General features: G+C 38.1%; 1 protein-coding gene across 5 annotated transcripts in view; it reads right to left on the reverse strand.

Moving 5' to 3' along the window:
- The window catches only part of SH3KBP1 (SH3 domain containing kinase binding protein 1), a 215,703-nt gene that overhangs the window by 41,183 nt on the left and 153,558 nt on the right, over positions 1 to 20,962 (reverse strand). For all 5 annotated transcript variants that reach the window (XM_052673762.1, XM_052673761.1, XM_052673760.1 and 2 more), the window contains 2 exons: positions 15,070 to 15,145; positions 7,650 to 7,744 (listed from right to left, as the gene is read on the reverse strand). In XM_052673762.1, coding sequence (XP_052529722.1) covers positions 7,650 to 7,744; positions 15,070 to 15,145 — 171 coding nt within the window. The remainder of the gene's footprint in view (positions 1 to 7,649; positions 7,745 to 15,069; positions 15,146 to 20,962) is intronic.

Consider the following 20,962-nt stretch of genomic DNA (forward strand, 5'->3'; position numbering starts at 1 on the left):
GGCCACTCGGGCACACTGCTGGCTCATGTTCAGCTTTTTCTACACTGACCTCAATCAATGCTACATTTTTAAGCACTGCAACAAAAACAAGCTGCTAGATATAAAAAAAGAGTTAAAAATTTACTTACAAGCATTTGAAAGTCTTGGTCAAGGACATGGTTCTTGCAAGGCAAGAAAAGAACAATTACTCACAGTCTGTTTTCCCTATAACTCACAAAGTGTATCAAATTATTATAGCAATGAACATATTTATTCAATCATCATCATCCCTACAAATTTTATATAACTCACACGAGGAAAAATTCATATTCTCACATGATGACACAAGTACCACCCCCAACACTTAGCACACACATAAGCAGTGTGTCAGAATGGTCTTATTCTGCGGGACCTAGTCCAGCTACCATCTTTCATGACATCATAATGTGAAGCCTAGCAAAAATTCCAGACCTTCTTATTCACATTAAACTAAAATCTTCAGGCAAAAGTTTCAGGTATGAGAAAAAAGTTTCATGCAAGTGTGAAGCCTGTCTCAAAAGGCGGCAATCCCACTTACCATAAAACTGATGCCAACTCATACACTTCTGTGTGTCTGGTAACCAGCCAGATGCAAAACGAGAGGGATGGAACAGACCCACCCCTCCCAGCAGCAGCCTGCCATTCATCATGCTAAGTCGCACCCTCAACATGCACACTTTACAAAATAGTTTCTTATGAGAAATCAGCAGCTTTGGTACAAGTAGATTTCTCAATCAGCTGAGTGGCTGGGATGTCTAGTGGGGAAAGCAGTGCTGAGCACAGCATAGAGGGCAAGGGACAGAAAGCACATTAAGTATGGCTATTAAGTCTGATGGAAGACATTTTGAATAACTGTTATCTCAAGAGAGAGAAAAAGGGCATCTTGTTCTCTCTGAGGGAAATACTTATTTCTGAAGGCAAGTAGTAAGTGGTTTTATATACTTTTATTGCTCACATGCTATCCTTCAAAGACATATAATCATAAAAGCTTTCTTAAAGCTGGACTTCATTTGATGTTCATTTACCTTATTCCTTTTGGTTTCTGTATGCAGGATTGTTGCAAAAGTTAGAAAAGCTCAAAATACCTTGTACTAAAGCCTGAACTGGGGGTATCTGTGTGACCAGATATTTAGTGCCAACAAAAATTCACTGTGCTGCTTTGATAGAAAGCCATTTTTATGAGTTTTATTAAACCAGTTCATATATTTTTCCATGTGTAACCTGAGACCTTTTGTATTGCTATATCAGAAAACTGATTTCTGAAAATGAGATAGAAGATTTTATCAAGGACAAATAAGATTATCTAAGTGACAATTCTGAGGTAGAACTGACTCCTTCCTTCCTTCAGAAAGGTACAACTGTAAGCAACTGCATGTTTTCAGCTTTGATATTTTCTGTCTTTTCGGATAAATCTTTAAATCTTATCACTTTTTATTTTAAATGGAAAATACTGAAAATTTCATTTTAAAATGGAAAAATAATTGTTGCTATCTATTTGCTCACATCAAAAAAAAAAAACAAACCCAAAACTACAAGTCTTCTAATTTGGACATATATTTCTATAATTAAACATCGTCAACTATGTGTGCTGTTTGCAATTAAAAGCATAGAGAAAATTTTGGCAATGAAGAAAAACAAAAAATAAATCAACACATACCCAGGAAACAGGCAGGTTTCTACCCCAGAGACATCATAATATAGCAAAATGTTGAATTAAGTATCAACTATCACTCTCCTCTAGCACACTGTCCGGTTCCTGCTCCTTCCCCTGCTTATGGCCTCACTGAACTGGCAGGACTCTTGTAAATAGCACTTACTAATTTCATCCCTCCAGGAGCCTGCTGCATCCGTCAGAGCAGCTGTTTTCCCTCACAGCCTTACCCAGCCGAGTTATCCTTGGCAATCTCTCAGCTGAAGAAAGTGCTGTGGACAATTACCTCCTGGACGAGGATGAACATTTAAAGATGTTGTAAGAGACAAAACTGGGAGAATTTTTTTGGCAAAAGAGACATGCTTGGGAAACTGTCCATAAATACAGTGAGGGTGAAATTAATGCCTGAAGACTAACTGCAGTAAGAATTGGAAAATGTTAAGTTCTCTGCTTAAGAGGAGACTCCGTGCTCTAACATGGACAAACGCACAAAGCAGCCACTGTAACAGTGAAAATGTGACGTTACAAATGAGACTGGAAGGAATGAACTTAATTTCATTGTCTCCTAATACCTTTCTACTTGCCTGTATGTACCTGTTTGTTTTAACACTTGATTGTATCTGGCTAGGGTCTGGGACTCACCAAATGTGCAGCATTTTGAACCATCACACTTGCAGGTCTCTCAATGAAGCAAAATATAACCATCTCCAAATGCAAATGCTATCTTCGCAAAAAACTGGCTGCCATTACTCTCCTTTTCAGAAACTAGGTTTCTGACTCGTTTTTCCTCAACACAACACTAAGCACTACAAATTGGATTGGCATTAAATATGTAGATCAGAAGATTTGCCATGTAAGTCCCTGATGACGGGCATTACTCCAATCAGTCTTTCACAATCCCAATACACTGACTTTCTCAGTAGTATTTGAAAATAATCAGAAAGATTTTGGAAGGCTGTAAGTCATTGTTGCTCTCTTTCACCTCATCAATCCTCCAGACCATTTTGATGATCCACGGAAGCCTGGACCCCCATGAAACTCGCCTCCTCACAGAAATCATTTTGCAAAATGAGAAAGGCCTCAACGTCATCCATCACTCAAGAGCAACATGCACCTACCACAAATGCCCAGTATTCAGCTGTCAGTCTGCAGTGGGAGAAGAAAAGCTTTGTAGTCCAAGTAGGTGAAGAGGAAGAGACAGCCAGGTTGGCTATGCAGAGCAAGGCACAAGATTATTATTCCTGTTGATACACTGACATTACTGATTTCAACATCAGATAAATTCAGAATTAGCAAAACTGCCATTCCTATGGTCCTCCACTTACTCCAGTGCTGATAATAATGATTCAGGTGAGGATACCCTTCTATTGTTGTTAGCTTTCAATCTCGCAATGATCTTTGAAATAGTTTATTTTATTTATCCAGACTATTTTCATTCCTGGGAACAAAGTAGTCTTTACTGCCTAGAGCTCAGGTAAATTGACTAAGTGGAATGCAAACTTTCACAGTCTTGCAAATAAAACTGTCTTCAAAAGAATGCTGAGCTGCCAGTGTGTACTTAATGTTTTTGCTTCAAAATTATTTAGCTATTACTACCAATTTCTCACATAGGTCATTTTCTATATGCCATTCAGATAACATTTATTTTTTTCAGAATTTATTAGAGCTTCTAAGAAATCTACAGTCCATAAAAAGTCTCTGTTCGGACTGGAAAACAGCCTACAGGGGCTACATCTAGAATGTGTTAGAATGAAAAATCCTAAAAGACTTATAAGATGACCGTAGAAAAAGTCATGAAAAACTTCTGTTGCTTAAAAGTAACTGTTTATTACAAATACAACCTCAAAAATCAATACTTGAGTATCACAGAACACCCATTTGCCACCATCTTTCAATTGCACAGCACAGTCACTATCTGTGTTCTCATACCTATCCAAATGCTGCCTAAACATTACAAACATTTGAGATTACAAAGAATATTCTATAGTGTCAATCTCATGCCCACTTACCATTCATGCCTCATCAGCTTATGAAAGCTGTGCAACATCAAACTGTGCAACAATCACCTTAAATTACTGGATTTTGCTTTTTGCTTTCCTTCTTCAAAAGGTACATTCTTCTTAGACTCCCTTGCTGCAAAGCAAAGGTTCCAAGTCTATACCATTCTCTTGCCATCAAGATAAAGTTTCTGCCTTCCTCTAGAATTCTGAACAATATTTTCTGACCTCCACTTTTTAAATACTTTGCACTAAGGAACTAAAGATTATTGCTTGTCTACCCTCACTTCTAATAATTAATCAACAAACATATCTTAAACACATACAAAGGCAATCAATGTCAAAAAGGAACACAAAAAACCCTTTTCTGTATATACTTCAGATACATTTATGTGAAGACATTAGTTTCTCCTTTTGCTCTTCTGATCTCTAGGCAAATTTTCACATATGAGGAAATAACAATTACTACCATATGTTTGTACTCTATCCCATCAGATTTTTTTGTATTATTTAGTCCTATTCAATTCATTGAAAAATGACTCAATATGTTGATTGATTTGTAATTGCTTCTGGCTATCAGTCAGGCGTAATGACATTCTTGCCTCTGTGCATCCCAAAATGTACTACCTTTTGACCAGTAAATGATCAGAGTTCTGACTCACTTACAGTTTTAAATAAAACTTATCAGCACATTCTTCAAGTGACAAGGGAAGTCACTTGAGATTCAGTAAATCGGTTCAAAATATTTACTGGCTATTTCACAAAATAATTAAAATTTTCCTATTGCAGAGACCTTTACAGATCTTATCAGTTTTTAATTCAACTTCTCAACATCCACCAAAACAGTGAGATCTTAATATAGATCCTGCAAACACCTGGATCAAAAAAAAAATCAGTCTCTTCTTTATATTGCAGATCTAGAAAAGTGATTTTTATAATTAATTAGCTGAAATTTCATCCACAGGGTGGGCTCTTAAAATAACAATATTCAATTCTGCATTTACTGGTACCATTCTTCTGTAATTCTCTGTATAAAATATTTTTTTAAGATGAACTATGCACTAACACAGCTTCCTTACATACAGATGCTCATGTGTGTATGCACAAGCACACAGGCTCTCCTCGTACTGTACCACTTAGCTCAATTAAATCACTGCTCTTACTCTTCATACATATTCAGTGCTATCTGATCTTCCTGCTTTTATGAGGCTTGCAATGCATTTTGTGAATTTTCACAGGATTTCCCATTCTGTTGCAGTTCATTTCCTATTACTTCTGCTACTTTCACAAGTTCTCACCAATGTTTTCATTTTCACGTAAATGTAAATTCAATGCAAGTTAAAATTGTGAGCCTTCAACACTCCTCTCTATCTGACATAGTAGCTTTGTGAAGTACTTTTTATACTAAGAAGGATTTACCACTTTCTGGTTTTAGTGATCTCACCAAAATGAAAATGCACCTGGGGTTCTAGGAAGTACTGCTCCCATCGATTTCTTTAAAATTAACAATCTTCTCTCTGTGAGTCTAAGTAATTGGAAAGAATAAACTTTGTCTAATGTTGTCTATCATACGAAGCAAACAGTGCAAATTTCTTTCTTGCAATTAGATCAAGAGAAACTCTGTCATCTGATGGCAATGTAAAACCATGGGAATAGCTTCTGAAGTGCTCCATACACTTCTATTTAGTTCCTCTTGATCAGTGTGGATCTCTAACTCTGGTCATGGAAAAGATGCTCTAGGCACGAGGCTCTGAGCTCTGGGTAAGAGGCAGCTCTGGCAGAAGCCACTTCTGGACAGAAAGGTGAGGTTGTCTTTATTGCTGATGACTGAAATAAAAATGTTGTGACACCTGCTTGAGAAGCTCTGGACTAAAATAAAATTACTGCTTTCAAGTAAGAGTAAGAGCACAGAGGAGACCCCATTGTTTTCACAACTGCATGGCAAAGGCCTCAATTCCAAATCCTGTTTGCTTTTTTGGGGTTTTTTTTTTTTGTTTGTTTGTTTGTTTGTTTTTTTAAATTATGTATTAAAAATAGATGGGGAAAACAAAAACAAAAACAAAAAAACCCAACAAGGTCTGCAAACCACAAAAGAGTCTGCAAAGTGTCTGCTTGTTAAACACTGCATCCTTGATATCTCAGATTAGTTCAGACAAAGCATAAAAAAGTACCCAAGGAGAAACACAAGCCTTCTTGCATTGAGATCCCCCCACTCTCTAGAGGCATGATTTTATGTAACTGTTCATGGACATGTGACATACCACAGAAAAGAGGGAAGAAAAATAACTGCAGTGGCTTGAAACAATCAGATTTATAGAGTAAAAGAACAGGAGGATACACTAAAAAATGTACTCATCAACTCAGTCAAATGATCAGCTCGGTTACTATAAAAGATTAACCAGTTTCCACTAATGGGACAGAGGTGGTGAGAAGAGAAAGGGAAAAAGTAAGTGAACGAAATCTTCCATTGAAAATGCAGTAAAGCAACTGTCGCTTTATCTGCGTGCAGTGAAGAACACTGCTCCACCTGGAGACCAGCCATCCCCGGGAATTAAATCAGCCAGATCAATAAAGTGTAAAGTGGACAGGAACAACTTTATAAAAGCCATTGCTGAGCTCAGAGACACTGTTAAATTATTACATCAGAACATTTTAAATCATGCAAAGCCAAACAACTTTCAAGATAAGCTTAAAACTCACTGAGGGCAAGGGCTACACTGATTGGAAGCATGACAAGAAGTAAAAAGAAAAGGAAATAACAAAACATCAGGCATTAGAAACAACAGCTTTACACACAAAACTGACTCATTTTAATTACCTTTAATCTATGTGAAACAAGAAAGGTGACATTTTTATAACTAGAAAATATCAAATCAGTTTGCACATGGAACGAATCCTGGTATTCAATATTCAGACTGACCACAGCATTTCTAGCCGCATTATTAAGAAACAAAATCTCCCGTAGAATGCTGGAATTTAAGGACAGCTAGACCAGAGTCATTTGGCAGCTGTACATTTTTTGTCATCCTAATAAACATTTGAGTGAAAAAAATGGCAATGGGGAAAAAGCAGATGAGAAATGCAAGCACATACACATACATCCACACTGCAGACACACGAGAGTTTCTCAGTGTGAAGGCCTACCCTTTCCATCTAAGTGAATGTCACTGCAATGATGTTGGTAAGAAAGATGTTGATGCTTTTAGGCTTAAGTAGCCACTAACAGATATTTCATGCAGGCAAGTTCTTTTAAATTCTCAATTTATTTTCCTACAAATGTCTTGCTATTTTTGCTTAGTTACACGTATATTCTTCAGGACAAATATGATCTCCTCTGAGTTTGTAAACAGCATAGTATAGAGTGAACACTGTTGCAGATGTATTTCTCAAGGCTTTTTTTTTCCCCAGGTGCAAAATTGCTAACAATTTCTTATGAAACCCACCATTTATAGAATTGAGATCTTAAATTATTTAGTTTCAGTTATCACTACTGCATGTTTTCTGCTTCATTGTGGTGCTAAGGGTGACTATATTTTAAATAAGTGTTCATTAAACTAATTTAGGCATACTATCTCCACCAAACCCAAAAACTCTAATTCACAATTCCTACAATACAGACAACAGACAAACTTAACAGTGACATTCAATTTTGCTGCTTTCGTGAGTCTTCTGTTTTATTCTCTAGCATTTTATGTTAGTTATAAGAACCAATTTAGAATTGATGTAGACCTGTTACTGTATTCAAGGTAAAATTATATAAACTAGTAAACTCAATAGTTTTCTGTTTGCTGTTCTTAACCTTATCAAAATAAGGCTATAAAGCACAAGAAGGGCAATGTGCAGATCTTTCTGAAGTCTATTTAATGTTTCATTGCTAAAATAGCATTATTTTAAGATGGTACAAGTATGGATTTTATAGTTATCAAATTATGTCTATTTTAAAAACTGGATTCCTGTTTATAGGAGAAAAATATTGCTTTTACCTTACTGATAAGTGTGACGACATCACCTTCTCGGATTGTGAGTTCATCATCATTCTGTGCTTCGTATGGAAATATCACTTTGCAATACTCCTTGGCTGAAAGAAGAACATTCAATGTGATAAATCATCTTATAAGAACTGCTTATCCAAGGGTGAAAATCTTCATAAAATGATCCCAAACTGTGTCTGCACGGTGTTTCATTTTCTTGCCATTTTTCTTTTTGCAGTACAGAACTTCATAAATGCTATGAAATATTTAAAGAACTCCACACTGATGAGAATTCACATACACGTCAACCGTGGAGTCAGTTCTACAACCCCTAGAACCATTATTTTCCATTATATTCCTCCCTGTTGATCTTTGAAAGTCATCTGGCTGGTCCTGGGCACCCTGCTCTGGGCATCTCTGCTTGATAAGTGGTTGGATCCATCATTAACTCAAATAGAATTGCTCCTGACTGTGACCTGCCACAAACAATTTTCCTTGGAGGTGTCAGACCTATGTCTGACACTTGCTGCAGTACTGCCACGGGTGTAGCCCTCAAACAGCTAATGTAAATTGGAAGCAAAAAGGACCTAGAAGGCTAACATAGCTTATCTATCTCTGGTGTGCAAGAAAGAAAACATTTCTGATTCAATACCAATGATAAAAAAAAGAAGTAATACATTAATAATTGTAAAGACATTCATAACTAAATCCTCTGTATACTCAGCACAAAGGAAGATTTGAATATTAGTTCAACATTTCCTCTTCCCTTTCCATTCTATAAATAAAGGCACCAACTTTCATCTAGAAAATACAGGAGCCAGCACTCCCATTCAGAAATCTTAAAAAGCAGTTGTCACGAAAAGAGGTTACAATATGTTGCTGTGCAACAAATACTCCTACGTCAGCGTGTCTAACAAATAGAAAGTGAATGTGCATTCCAGCTATTAAATAATGTATATAGTGTGATATTCTAAAACAGCAGGCTTAAAAATACCAAAGAAATGCTCACAGGAATTACTGGATCCTTTGTAAAAAGCGCATGTTACTTTCTAGAAGAGTTAAGCTCACACTCAGTTAAGAGTTAAGCTCAAATGTCTCAGTTTTGATGGCCTCTAACCACTACATCACAACTCATTTCAAAAAATGGAAGGGATGTCTAATTGCTAGATCACTGTGATATGAATAAAGGCTTTGGATCTTTCTTTGTGGACGCAGTTGGGATGTTTAATCTGCACACTGCCCTGTCTTCCGGACACTACAGTAACACTGCGTCTACAATACAATGTTCCTTCATGGACTAACTATAAACTCCACATTTGGAGGGAAGTCTAGCAGAATGAATCACCAAACAACAGAGAGCAGCCAGAAACGCACAGAAATAATACTATCCTGAAAGTGGTCAACTCTCAGCCAAGGTGTGAATGAATTCCATGCATCTGAAGTTAAAGAACATTTTCATCAGCAACAGTCCGGTATTCATGTCTCTTGAATCCTGTAGTGTGCAAATTTTCATCAGTTCCTCCTTCTGTCTAAGGGCCGTACATTTGAATAAGGATGAAGACATTGATCAACAGAGTTGACAGAAGGCTGTGGTTTTAGTGTTGAAAAATGTCTGTTGATAATCAGGTAATTAATTGCTCTCTTTCTTCTGTTTTTAAAATACTTCCTCTGAAAGTATGTGCCAGTGTGGCTGCCACAGTCAGTAGCTGGTCAGAACCAGCTAGACTAACTGAAAAACTCCTAGTCTTTCATATACAGGAAACTGCTATGAATCTTCACCTTGTAGATCTGGTATCAATAACTCTGTTATCGCATGACCTCTCTGCCCTCCACATCAAACTCTTGACTTTTTTTTTTTTTTTTTAAATATTCAGATAGCAGAGAAATAAGGAATTAAGCTAGAAAAAAATGACCCATCACAAAAAAGCAAATCAAAAGAAAACAAAAAAAACCATTGTGAGCACAGGCAAACGTTGATGCACTGCACACAGAGCCAGGAGACATTTCTGGATAAGCATGAGAGAGAACTGAGAGTGGGACAAGAACACAGGATGAAGGCACTGACATGGAAAAAATATCTTGGTTTTGTACATTATGGGGTTGGATTCCTTCAGTGTGATTCACATTGACATACACTAAATCAGTATGTTCCTCTGCCCAGTGAGGACCCTCTGAATCACACTGCAACAGAGCCAGGTCTCAAAAACACTGTTGGATTTGGGTGATTGGATAAAGTCAGCTTGCAAGCTTCTCTTATAAAAAAGCTGGTCTAGCATGACTTAAGTAAGCAAAACCAAAGTCAAACAGGACTCAAAGTAGTATGAACCTCCAAATTCAGATTAATAAAAGAAGAAAAACATCTAATAAAACATGTAACTTATGTACAAGAATTGTCCTTACTCAGCAGAGCACAATATATCAAAAGGATGTAATAGTACATAATTTCCACAGTTATGTTTAAATAGGAAGGAAAAAAAAAAGATAAAAGGCAATACTAATTTCAAATACAGCACAGAGGAGAGCACACAGTAACTTGCTGAATTTGGGCTTTTTGTAAGTAGGAAAAAAAAAAGGTCAAAGTAACATATCCAATTACAAGCATGGTAAATAGTTTTAAGCCAAATTAAAGCTTCAAACTAAGATACCAATATTAACCATTTTACATTTGATACCCAAGGCTGGGTTTATAAATCACAGATGGTTCTTCCAGAAGCCTCCCTTTCTTTCCTCTGACCTGAAGATATGTTTTAAAAATATACCTCTCCATAAGCCCCCAGCAGTAGACATCTTGGAAACACTAAGGAAGGAGAAAAACATGATATTCACGAGCTTTTCAGTCCTCATTTAGTAATTCAACAACAATTTACTCTTTTAGACCACAGTCTCTGCTTATGTACTTGCAGCTGCTCCCAAGCAAAGGAAAACAACCTGTCATATACAATGGACATTTCTCAGGGGATTGAGTGAGCAGATGAACCTTGCCATATGTCTTGAAACTCAAACAAGTTGGATCTAATGCAAGATGTTCAGTTTCTTGCCTTATATATTCTAAGCTGAGAGAGCACGGGCTAGGTACAATACCATTAAAAATATGCATCCCTGAGTACCTTCCATGATTTTTGAACCACAGTGTTTCAGCTAGACTAGAAACAATGATGACACAACAACAAGCACTTTATTTTCTCTGCCCACAACCCCTGCAATCCAATCCTTCGAAATGAAGAACAAAGTCATTGCTAGATTCTTTGACAGAGCCCCCAGAGTTTCCCAGAATCATCCTCATCAGTCAAAAGCTGCAAGAATAAACAGCAAGCAAGGAACTTCTGGAGGTCCCTTCCAACCCCTACAATTCTATGATTCTATGATTCTGTAAATATTTATAACAAGTTGCTTGCCACTGCCCATGCTACACTGAGGAAATAGTCTCAGGACTACCCCAAACAATAAATAAGGCTATCCTCTAATAAGAACTGGATGATTTAGGGGGATAGTTAACATGCATCTTCTTTTAACACCTATGACCCACAGTCTGTCCTGTATTCAAAATATGGGCTATTTGATACAGCCTTAAGCTTCAGAAAAATATTTCCTCAAAGAGGGAAAAAGGCAGCAACAGATGGTCTTCCTACAGAATACAGCTGCTGCATTATCTAGGCTGTCACAAGCACTGTACTTCACCCACAGAACGCAGTGGCTTGATGTACATTTATTTTGAGAGACTGGTTAAATATTGTACCGTCCAAACCAGAACTGGGCAAACTGAATTTACTGCATCAGCAGAACCTGCACATTTTAAAAGGATGCCTCTTCTATTTGTTCTTCTGCCAGACTCATAGAACGAGTTGAGACATTCAAGACCACTGTCCTCAGACATACATACCCTTTCACGTAAGTTCACAGGGGATACTCACTCTGGAATTTGCTTTTCTTAGGCTACGATGATCTAGGTTCCTCTGCTTACTTCTGCTGCTCTTTCCTTAGTGTTAGGCAACATCTGTTCTGCCTCAAGGGAAAATCTGCTCCATCTCACATAATCTTACTACTGGGCATTGAATTTACCTGTCTGGCTTTTCAGAAATTGATAGTTTTTAGTAAAGCAAACAACCATCAGATATAGTTGATTTTTGAGGCTTAAATATTTCTCCTTCGATGAAGTCTAAATCAGACAGAAATATTAAGTGAGAAAACCAGCAGCATTAATTTAGTTATCTTTGGGCTTAAGCTTCCTCTTTTTAACTACTGCTCAAATAAAGGCTTTCTGAAATTGAACAAAATCTACAGTGTCTAGGGAAAAATTACATAATTGTTACCAAAAACATAAAACAGATGGGAAAAAAAAAACCCAACAACTCAGCAGAATTTGGCTTTATCATTAATCACTGCCTTCAAGATTCATAAATGGATAGCACTAAAAAAATTTCATGGAACTGCAACAGACTCAAAGGATCAAAACACCACCTCATTAAACAAAACAAAACAAAAATATCCGGAACTAATTAGGGCCTCATTAACCCAGACTCAGCAGCTCCTCATACTCTATCGTCATGCAAGAAGCTTAGCACTTGCTAGGATTTTGGTATTCCTATTATGTAATTGGTTAACACGAACTGTAAATAATCAGTGAGTGGAGTAATCAAATTAAGTATCACGGTCAGTGCGCTTTCTGACTCAGTCGTTGCTTTTTTGCTGTCTGTGCACTTACACTCCATTTTTGCAGTCTCAGTAAGCTGTAATGGTTCTGTCAGTCACTGTGAATGCTTTGCTGAATTCCAAAATCCAGCAGAGCTACTTGAAAATTGATATGTATTATCTACAAAACAGCCTTTCCACTGCAAGACACTTAAAGTAAAGGCAAGCTATTTCATTGCAAAATAAATAATAAGATAAATAATCTCACCCCAGAGGTTTTATCCTGTATAAGTATAAATACACGTAAGTCTGAGCCACACATAAAACAGTTGAAAATTCAACAGCAGATTTATTCCCCTAGAAGACTATGCAGGCACAAACCTAAAACAAACAGTTCTTCCCTCTTCTATTCAAAGATGCATTCTTTTATTCCTAAAAAGTTACTGACATTTCCTTTCCCTTTCTGTTTTCCAAGGGACTACTAGAGCTCTCTAAGTCTTTGTGCTTTTGCTGTACTGTGTATTTGAGCAGAAGACATTCTGTCTTCTCTTTGATTTTGATAACGATCAGCTATTTATTTCACAGAATCAGAATCACAGAATGGCCCAGGTTGGAAAGAACCTCAAGGATCATGAATCTCCAACCCCCTGCCACAGGCAGGGCTACCAACCTCCACATTTAATACTAGACCAGGCTGCCCAGGGCCCCATCCAACCCAGCCTTGAACACCTCCAGGGACGGGGCATCCACAACCTCTCTGGGCAGCCTGCTCCAGCACCTCATCACTCTCATAGTAAAGAACTTAAGAATTTAACAAATTCTGAAGGTCATTTCTTAAGGAAATTCACATAGCAGACTGCTGGGAGATGCATCTATGGAACATACAGTTATCTTTGCTCTGACCAGCTTATCCTACTGCAAAACTTGGGCCATCTTGTGCATACCAGGGAGCAAATGGCATCCATGTTCAAGTGCCAACCACTCCCTCATCTCAATGGGACAGGTACAGGAAAAAAAGCAGACTCATTTATCAAGATGTGAGAGCAGCAACCAGCAGTCCTCAACGTAGCCCCCTGTGCACAAAAGGAAGGTGGTGCTGCTCTCTTTTTCTGGCTCAGTAGGCTAGTCCACAGTGCAAGAGCTTTTTTTATCCAGTACAGAATAAGGAACAACAGCATCAGTCATGAAAAGAAACAGGAGGAAAATGAAAAAACATATTACTACTCCTCTACCAATGCAATTTCTCTTGCTTCAAGCATACATCTCTGGCAGCAATCACAAGGGAATCCAAATCACATACCCATGAGCTCCCTCTCCATCCTAAGCTTGCATTTCAAACTACACCTTTGGAGAACGGCACACTACCTTGCTCAGTTTAGCAATTAAAGGCTCCAAGGACATCTGGTACTTCGCCATTCCAGGCCAAAGTGAAAAAAGCTCAAGTCTAAGAGGGAGGGGTACAGAGTGTCACTGTGGAAGGCAGAGTTCTCCAGCCCTTGCTGGAGGCTTTCACGTTTGTTTATACGTGGTGCAAACATGAAGCTTCAGTACCATGGGGTGTGATTTTGTAATCAGTTTGAGCTGCCAAAAAAACCCATGAGTTAACATGGAGAAAGGTATTGAGCATTTCTTTGTCTGGCTCAACGTGCAAGCATTGCTGCCACAGGTGGGAAAGCTATGGGAGCACCCTTTCAGATGACACCTACCTGTAGGCCAGCTTAACCTTATCAAGCTGCAGATTGGGAAAGGTAATTCCAAAGCACATTCATTCTGAAGTCCTGCTCTACAGTACCAGTTTGCACGCTTTTCAATATTTAAAACTCATTTCCTCCAGGCAAATGAGTTATTGCAGCACTTCACATTAACAGCCTTACTTCACAAAGAGAACAAGATAAGAGGATGCAGAAAGTCAATTACCATGGTCCAGTTAATGAACAGTAACAGTAACTCACTAAGCTGTTTCAAGCTGCTTTTGAAATTCTGAGCTGATAGCATGTGGTCGTTCCTGCATACTTCTGCCAGATAGCTTCTACTTTCCTGCTACTCCTTGTCCTTCCTCAGTTGGTATTTCAGTTCTGAGACAAAACACTATCTGTTAACTATCTAAAAAGGCAAACATGTCACGGAAGGACTTAAAAACTCAATACCTTATATTATAATCCATTTCTTTTCTAATATATGGCCATGTTCTCTTCCCTCTTATTGTTTCCTACAAGTATCTATAACGTTTAGCCATAATTTCGTATGAATTAAAACAAAGGACTTGGCATTCTCTTACAACTGCTCTGAGACCTTTCTAGAAGATTTAATTATTCCTTTTTGCTCTACTAAACATCTAAATAACCAAATAAAACCAAAGTTCGTTGACTCTGTACCACCCACACAAATATGTCTGCTACAGAAACAAAGAAAAAAGAGGAAAAAGTAAGAATGCTCAGAACCACAGATATTTTTCTATGACCTTCCTACAAGTTACGACAACTGAAGTTGGATCTTAACTAAACTCTGACATGTTCCAAAGTATCCTGCAGGCCAAAAGCTGATCATGTAATTTAACTTGATTTCAATGTCAGGAAACTCAAGGTAGGACTATCAAAGCAGAAACAATTCAGAGGATTCTGTGAAACAAAATATTCTGTGTGTACCACCTACTCAAAGTCTGTCCTAAATATATCCATCTGCATCCTTGCTTTTCATACGTACAAGATACTACTCTTCTAGCCAAAACCAGGAAAAGTGCACAGTTATCTTTTAAGAGGCTCAATAGCACAAAGTGCAAAGAAGCAGAAGCTATGAAACCTACTTTTTGTTCTGCTGTCCGCTTCTGTTTTTGTTGGCTCCTGAGTTGCTGTGGCTGGAGGTACTTTCTTCCCAACACTCTGAAAAAAAAACAACCAGTTATTCTCCTTTAAGATCTGCAGGTTCATTTAAAAGTCAGATAATAAAAAAAACTTAATGGAAATGCAAAATATAGGAATAGAGACAGAAAAGAAACAGAGGCAAACCGAACTGTACAGAGATTTGTTTGCAGGATATTTGTTAGTTTTTTGTTTTTTTTTTAAACAACAACAATATAAGACCCATAATAATCCTCAAATCCTCCCTTGAAATTTTGTTTACTAATATTTTTAACCATCAACTCCTTAACACAGCATTAGGGTAAAGTCACAGAAGTTTCATTTGTGGATTCGGTGCCAACAGTAAAATTGAAAGAGCTGAAAAAAAATCCCTTGATTTCTTTCTATACCGGGAGCATTCATTTCAGTCATTTCACGCTGAATGCGACTTTTAAGTTGACATCTCTTTATATGTTCCATATTTTTGCTTGCTTTAAGCAAAAATAACTACTTTACAGAGGATTATTATGATAATTATCAATTATCAACCTCAGCTACTCTGAAAGAACAGTAGAAAACATTGTTTGCCCACAGTGCAATAGAATTGTTGATAATCATCTTCAGGCATCTTAACCAACTTACATGCATGCCACCTCCTCTTTTCCTATCAGGAAAGCCGTCAAGCTTGAAAATCCAGATCACATGTAGTTGACAATATAAGTAAAATTATTATTTCTTTATATGAGTACTTATAAGCCCTAGCTGTAGTTCAGCGTACGAGAAATATATAAACACAAGAAAAAGTACTCCATACTGCAGTGACTTTCAAAGTAAGAGGCAAGACAGCTAATACTTAGTCTTGAAAACACTGGTGAATAAAACACTGGCCAATATGATAAGCAATAGGAATATAGCAGTTTAAATAGCTCAAAAGATTGAGCGTACACAAAAAATAAGAAGAGCTCCATTTTTTATGCTGTGCCAAAACTTTTCTATGGAAAGGAACAAACATGGGTGCTTTTGGCTGGCAAAAGAAAGTGCAGCTGGAAGAGAAGCAATTTGGAGAGCTGTGCACACGACAGTCATCAAATGTGTGTTGACAAGCAAGACAAACTACAAATTGCAATACCCTCAAGTGTCTTGCTGCTACTTAACTTGTAAGTGGCAAAAGAAACAATGATGGGCTTGTAACTCTGCTTCCAATCCTGAGTTTTTTAAGTGCTGGGAATGAGAACAAAACTCTACAGAACCTCCTAACTTCTTTGCTGAGGTAGGAACGACAAGAGAGAAGAATTGTCTGCAGCAGCAATCAGACAGGTAACAGAACAACCAGAGATGTCAGACTCCTGCAAATCAGGAGACAACAAAATTCAAGGAAAGAGCATGGGCTGGCTGTGCTGAAGAAACTAAGCCAAGAAAGATGAAGATGAAGAGCTGAGTCTGAGATCCAGCTGGAAAGCAACAAAAACTGCACTGGAAGAGATGCAGGAAGAATCTGAAGCTACTAAGCATTCACACAGACAAAGCACCTAATTCCTTTTGGATTAAACCTAAAATGTAGCCAGGAAAGCATCCAGGAAATAGGAGGAAGGAAGTAGTGTATTCCAGTACAACAGACAAGCTGCAATGTAAAACGAAATTTAAGACTTCATATTTTATAGAAGTAGATGCAAGTTTAATGCTTGAATACATTCACTCATCTGCTTATATGGTGTAGTGCAGGTGATGTATCAGCATGAGGAACCAATTGACTCCTTGGGAGCAGAAAATCAAACATCACCCAAACGATGCTGCTGGTTATTTGGAGTTAGGAGGCAGGTCAGAAAGCAATTTTTGCAGCATGAACCAGAAGGCCCATAATAACCCCCCCTCCTGAAAGAGTCCTTCCTAACCACCAGGCTGCAAATGCAAGCAAATTTCTGCATTTTCTCTGTCTCTGTATATCTTGAATTCTTGGCTGCAGAGAGCTCTCGGAATCAGCAAAGAGAGAATCGGATTCTCCTCTACCTTAGTATCCCTGGTCTAGTGCTTCAGAGACACTTCTTTCCCTCTATGCTCCTCCAGCATGCTGACTGCTAAGTCTCCTTTCTAAGTGGTGGCAGTCAGCCAAGTTCAACCTACATTACTTTTAGGTCCCGTCACACAAGAAACATGTGTTGGAAACTGAGTTCAGATGTCCTGATTCCATAGCCAGGTTAACTCCCCAACACACACCAGAATGTAACAACAACATGGACTGAATTTAATCTCACTATTTCTGCAAGGCAAGTGTAATTAGATTATGTGGCTGTCAGACACAAATCCCTCTAATCGCCTGGCAAACAAATCCTAAAGATGAAAGGGGATGAGAATTCTTCTTGCTGCAGAAGCAGCTGATAGAAGCATGAATAATGATCGTGATCTGGAGTACACATATTCAGAAGGTTGACAGAGATTTAAGCAGCAACTTGCCAGTCTAAAACTAGCTTGGTTTTATGAAGCCTATGGAAGGATAGTCGCCCATTAAATCACAGGTTCAGTTTAATGGCAGAGGCCTTGATGGCAATGTGGTACACTACAAATCCCTATCACTGCAGAGCAGTTTCCTCTGATACTGAATTAACAGTGATTACAGAAATGACTGAGGTGGTACACAAAGTCTCTCGGATGAGGTCACAGCATAACCTAAATTTTTATATTTCCCTTCATTTATGTACTTTGTCTTGTTGGCAATCCTTATGACAGAGAGCAACACCAAAAAACTAAAGCAGACAGCACACAGTATATACGTGAATTTTTCTCATGTGAGGGCACATGAGAAAATAGTTGCACTTCCCTGCAACTATTCAACCCTGACCACAGGAAGAAAAGTAGACCTGTGCACAAGTTTCCTCCTCCAGGATATTTTAAAATTGTATTTCAGGGTTTTTCATTGTTGTTGCTGGAAACTGACTTGTCTATTTACTTTAGTTATGCAGGTCCTGTATCTCTAGAAGATTTCATCTGAAAATTCACATCAAACTGTCACTTAAGCACCAGCTAGGTTGACATGGAAGATTCTGTAATACTTCTTTGTACTACAGGAACATAATTATCCTTTCACCCCCCTTTAAAAATATGGGTTTCTCCTAGGAACAGCTTACGTACCCAGTAATAAAGGGAAAGAAATGGTTTACTCAGCGTCAGGATTTATTCTGGAAGGCATATTGAAGTCCTTATTCCAGATAAAATACTTTGGGACTGTTATTTGAAAATAAAACTCTGTGAAGATGTTCTTAAGGAAGACACAGAATATTCATGGATTCATCCTTATGAGCTGGAAACACTGCTGTTTTTAAGCTTAATTTCATTTGTCAGGTTGAATAGCGAAAATATAACAAAACGCACTGATGCTTTTATACAGAGGAAGAATAGAGTCGAGAAGTGTCAGAAAACCTCATGGATTGGGTCAGGGGAATAAATGCACCAGGTTTCTTCGACTACAATACTTCCTTTAACATTCAGCTACTATTTCTGAATGTTGTTCACGTGCATCAGAATTTTCTTTATATATAGGTTTATGTGCAAATCTAAGGCCAGTGGTAGCAAAAATATAAAGGCTTTATTCTTCATTGTACTCCTGATGCACCATTTCGTAACTGAGAGCATTTTTCTCACAAAGAAATAGAAACAGCTGCTAGATTCTTCCAGGCGTGGATGAGTCTACATATAAACAAGCTTCTCGGTGAGCATATTTAACATTGGTGTTTTGGGGGGGGGAGGGGGAGAGGAGTCAAATTGGTTTGCTGTTTTTTTTTTCCCAACGTTTCCAGTGCTTATGGTACATTATCAAGTCCTTTTTGCTTCCTACCTGGACTACCCCAAATTCAGAAAAACATTAAGAGTGCTAACATTAAAAAAAAAACAAAAACAGAAGGTTTTCAGATGTCCAAATGCCCTTACTTTGTCAGATACCTGTAAAATAAGAGAGATGTCTGGAATTTTTTTTTTCACCGAGACACCAACCTTCAGCTCCAGATGAAATACTTTCTGTGACAGTATGACCAAGTATTTACTACCCTGGGGTTTCCCAAAAGGACAGAGTTAAGTGTTTTCCTAAAAGGTCATCACAAAGCACTTCAAAAAGGGTAATGGGAATTTTAAGAAGCCTTTATAGAGAAAATAAAAATTCTTTAGGGACAGTGTGAATAAGTACCTGCTTGCACATTTGACTGACTTTGTTGTCTAAATAGTTTCTTCCTCCTGCCAACTTTCTACTCATCCATGCTTTGGTATAAATACCATCCATGTGCTTCTGAACTATAATTAGTAATATTTTTAGTATCAGCTGGATAGATACAGTCTGTTCAATACATGCACAGCTAATATGGAGAGCTCCAGCTGCCCAAGCCACACACATGCCTGTTGATATCACTTATGAGGAAATTCCAACCACAACACAAGGTAATTTCCTTAAACTAGGTTAGATGAATGAACGAGGCAGGAAACAAGTGTTCATTGAGTCCTCAATTACAAACACACTGTCACAAGGACAGGCAAGCAAAATAGCTTTTATTCCTCTGCTTGCTTGTTTTCTTCAAGCTTGCACAGAGTGGCAGGATGCAGCATGTCTCATAACTGCTGTGAGCAAGAGAAGGAGCAGCTCCAGTGTTGCCCAAGGCTACCCACCCAAGGTGGCCAAATGCAGAGGAGCCACCTTCAGTTACCAACTCCTGTTACCTCCCTCTGCAGTGGGAGAGGAGAGAACAAGCCTCTGTTAAAATGTGTTGTAGATGGGAAGAAAGAAGAAAAGAGTTTGCAAGTTATCTGCTTCCCTCAATAGCTGCATAAACTACTGGTATAGAACAGAGGCATGGAAATTAGTGCATATAGGGGTAAACCAGCAGCAGTGCTCATTTATACCAGCTCAAGCTCATCAGGAAAGTATGGTAAGCATCTCAGTGTGCTTCAGTAACTCCAAAGGATCATGCTCAAGGCAAACCAAGTAAACGCTGCAACAGTGTTGGCTTCTACAACATTCAAAAAATGAAATATGAATGATGTTCAGATACATGGCTCTACACACCAGGTGATACTTCCATAAAGAACTGGTGCTATAACCGCAGGATCAGGTATGGTGTACATCCAAAGAAGTTTACCAGCATTTATCTCATATTCCAGAAGGTAAAAGTGCATTTCTTCCAACTTCCAACTTCCAACTTCCAACTAGAACACTTTTGGACTTGGATGAACAGCTCCTGAATGACAGCTACTTACACATCTCAAGCGTGTCTTTGCAAAGAAATAAATCCTATGAAAAGTTTTACCCATGAAAAGTTATAAAATCTTGTATTTAGGTTCTGTGACAGGCATGCGAACTGGTACCTTAATACTTTTCTGCCTGGTGAGAATCACCTAAACTCATAACAAAAATGTCCCTTCGAGTAACATCTTGGTCTTACCAAAGAAACAAAAGTAAAGACTTCATCCCACCGGATCTCCTTAAAAGTCATTGTAATTTCAGCCAGCAGCATGACTCTTGACACAGCTAATAAGTTCTGACAAAGTGGGCAAGCTGTTTTAATCAGCAATCAGCAGCCATTTGGGGTTCTGTAACTGCTCACTGGTCTCTTCTGGGAACTGGCTACTGCTCTAGCACCACTTTACAGAAAAGGAACACTGATGCAGTCAACAACTATACCCTGCTCAAACGTAAACGGTTTTTGAAATCAGGCTGCATATGCAAAAATTCTCAAGGTATGTGGGGAAAATGTTTTCTAGTGTTCATACAGAAATTGATAGGCTTTCCTCAGTTACAAGCATTATTTCATGAATGCAAAATCAAAACAAAACAAAAACAAAAAAACAACAACAAAAAAAGGGGATTAAATTAGCATCATA

Source organism: Tympanuchus pallidicinctus, unplaced genomic scaffold, assembly GCF_026119805.1.
Source record: "Tympanuchus pallidicinctus isolate F22 unplaced genomic scaffold, pur_lepc_1.0 scaffold14, whole genome shotgun sequence".
Classification (NCBI taxonomy): Eukaryota; Metazoa; Chordata; class Aves; order Galliformes; family Phasianidae; genus Tympanuchus; species Tympanuchus pallidicinctus.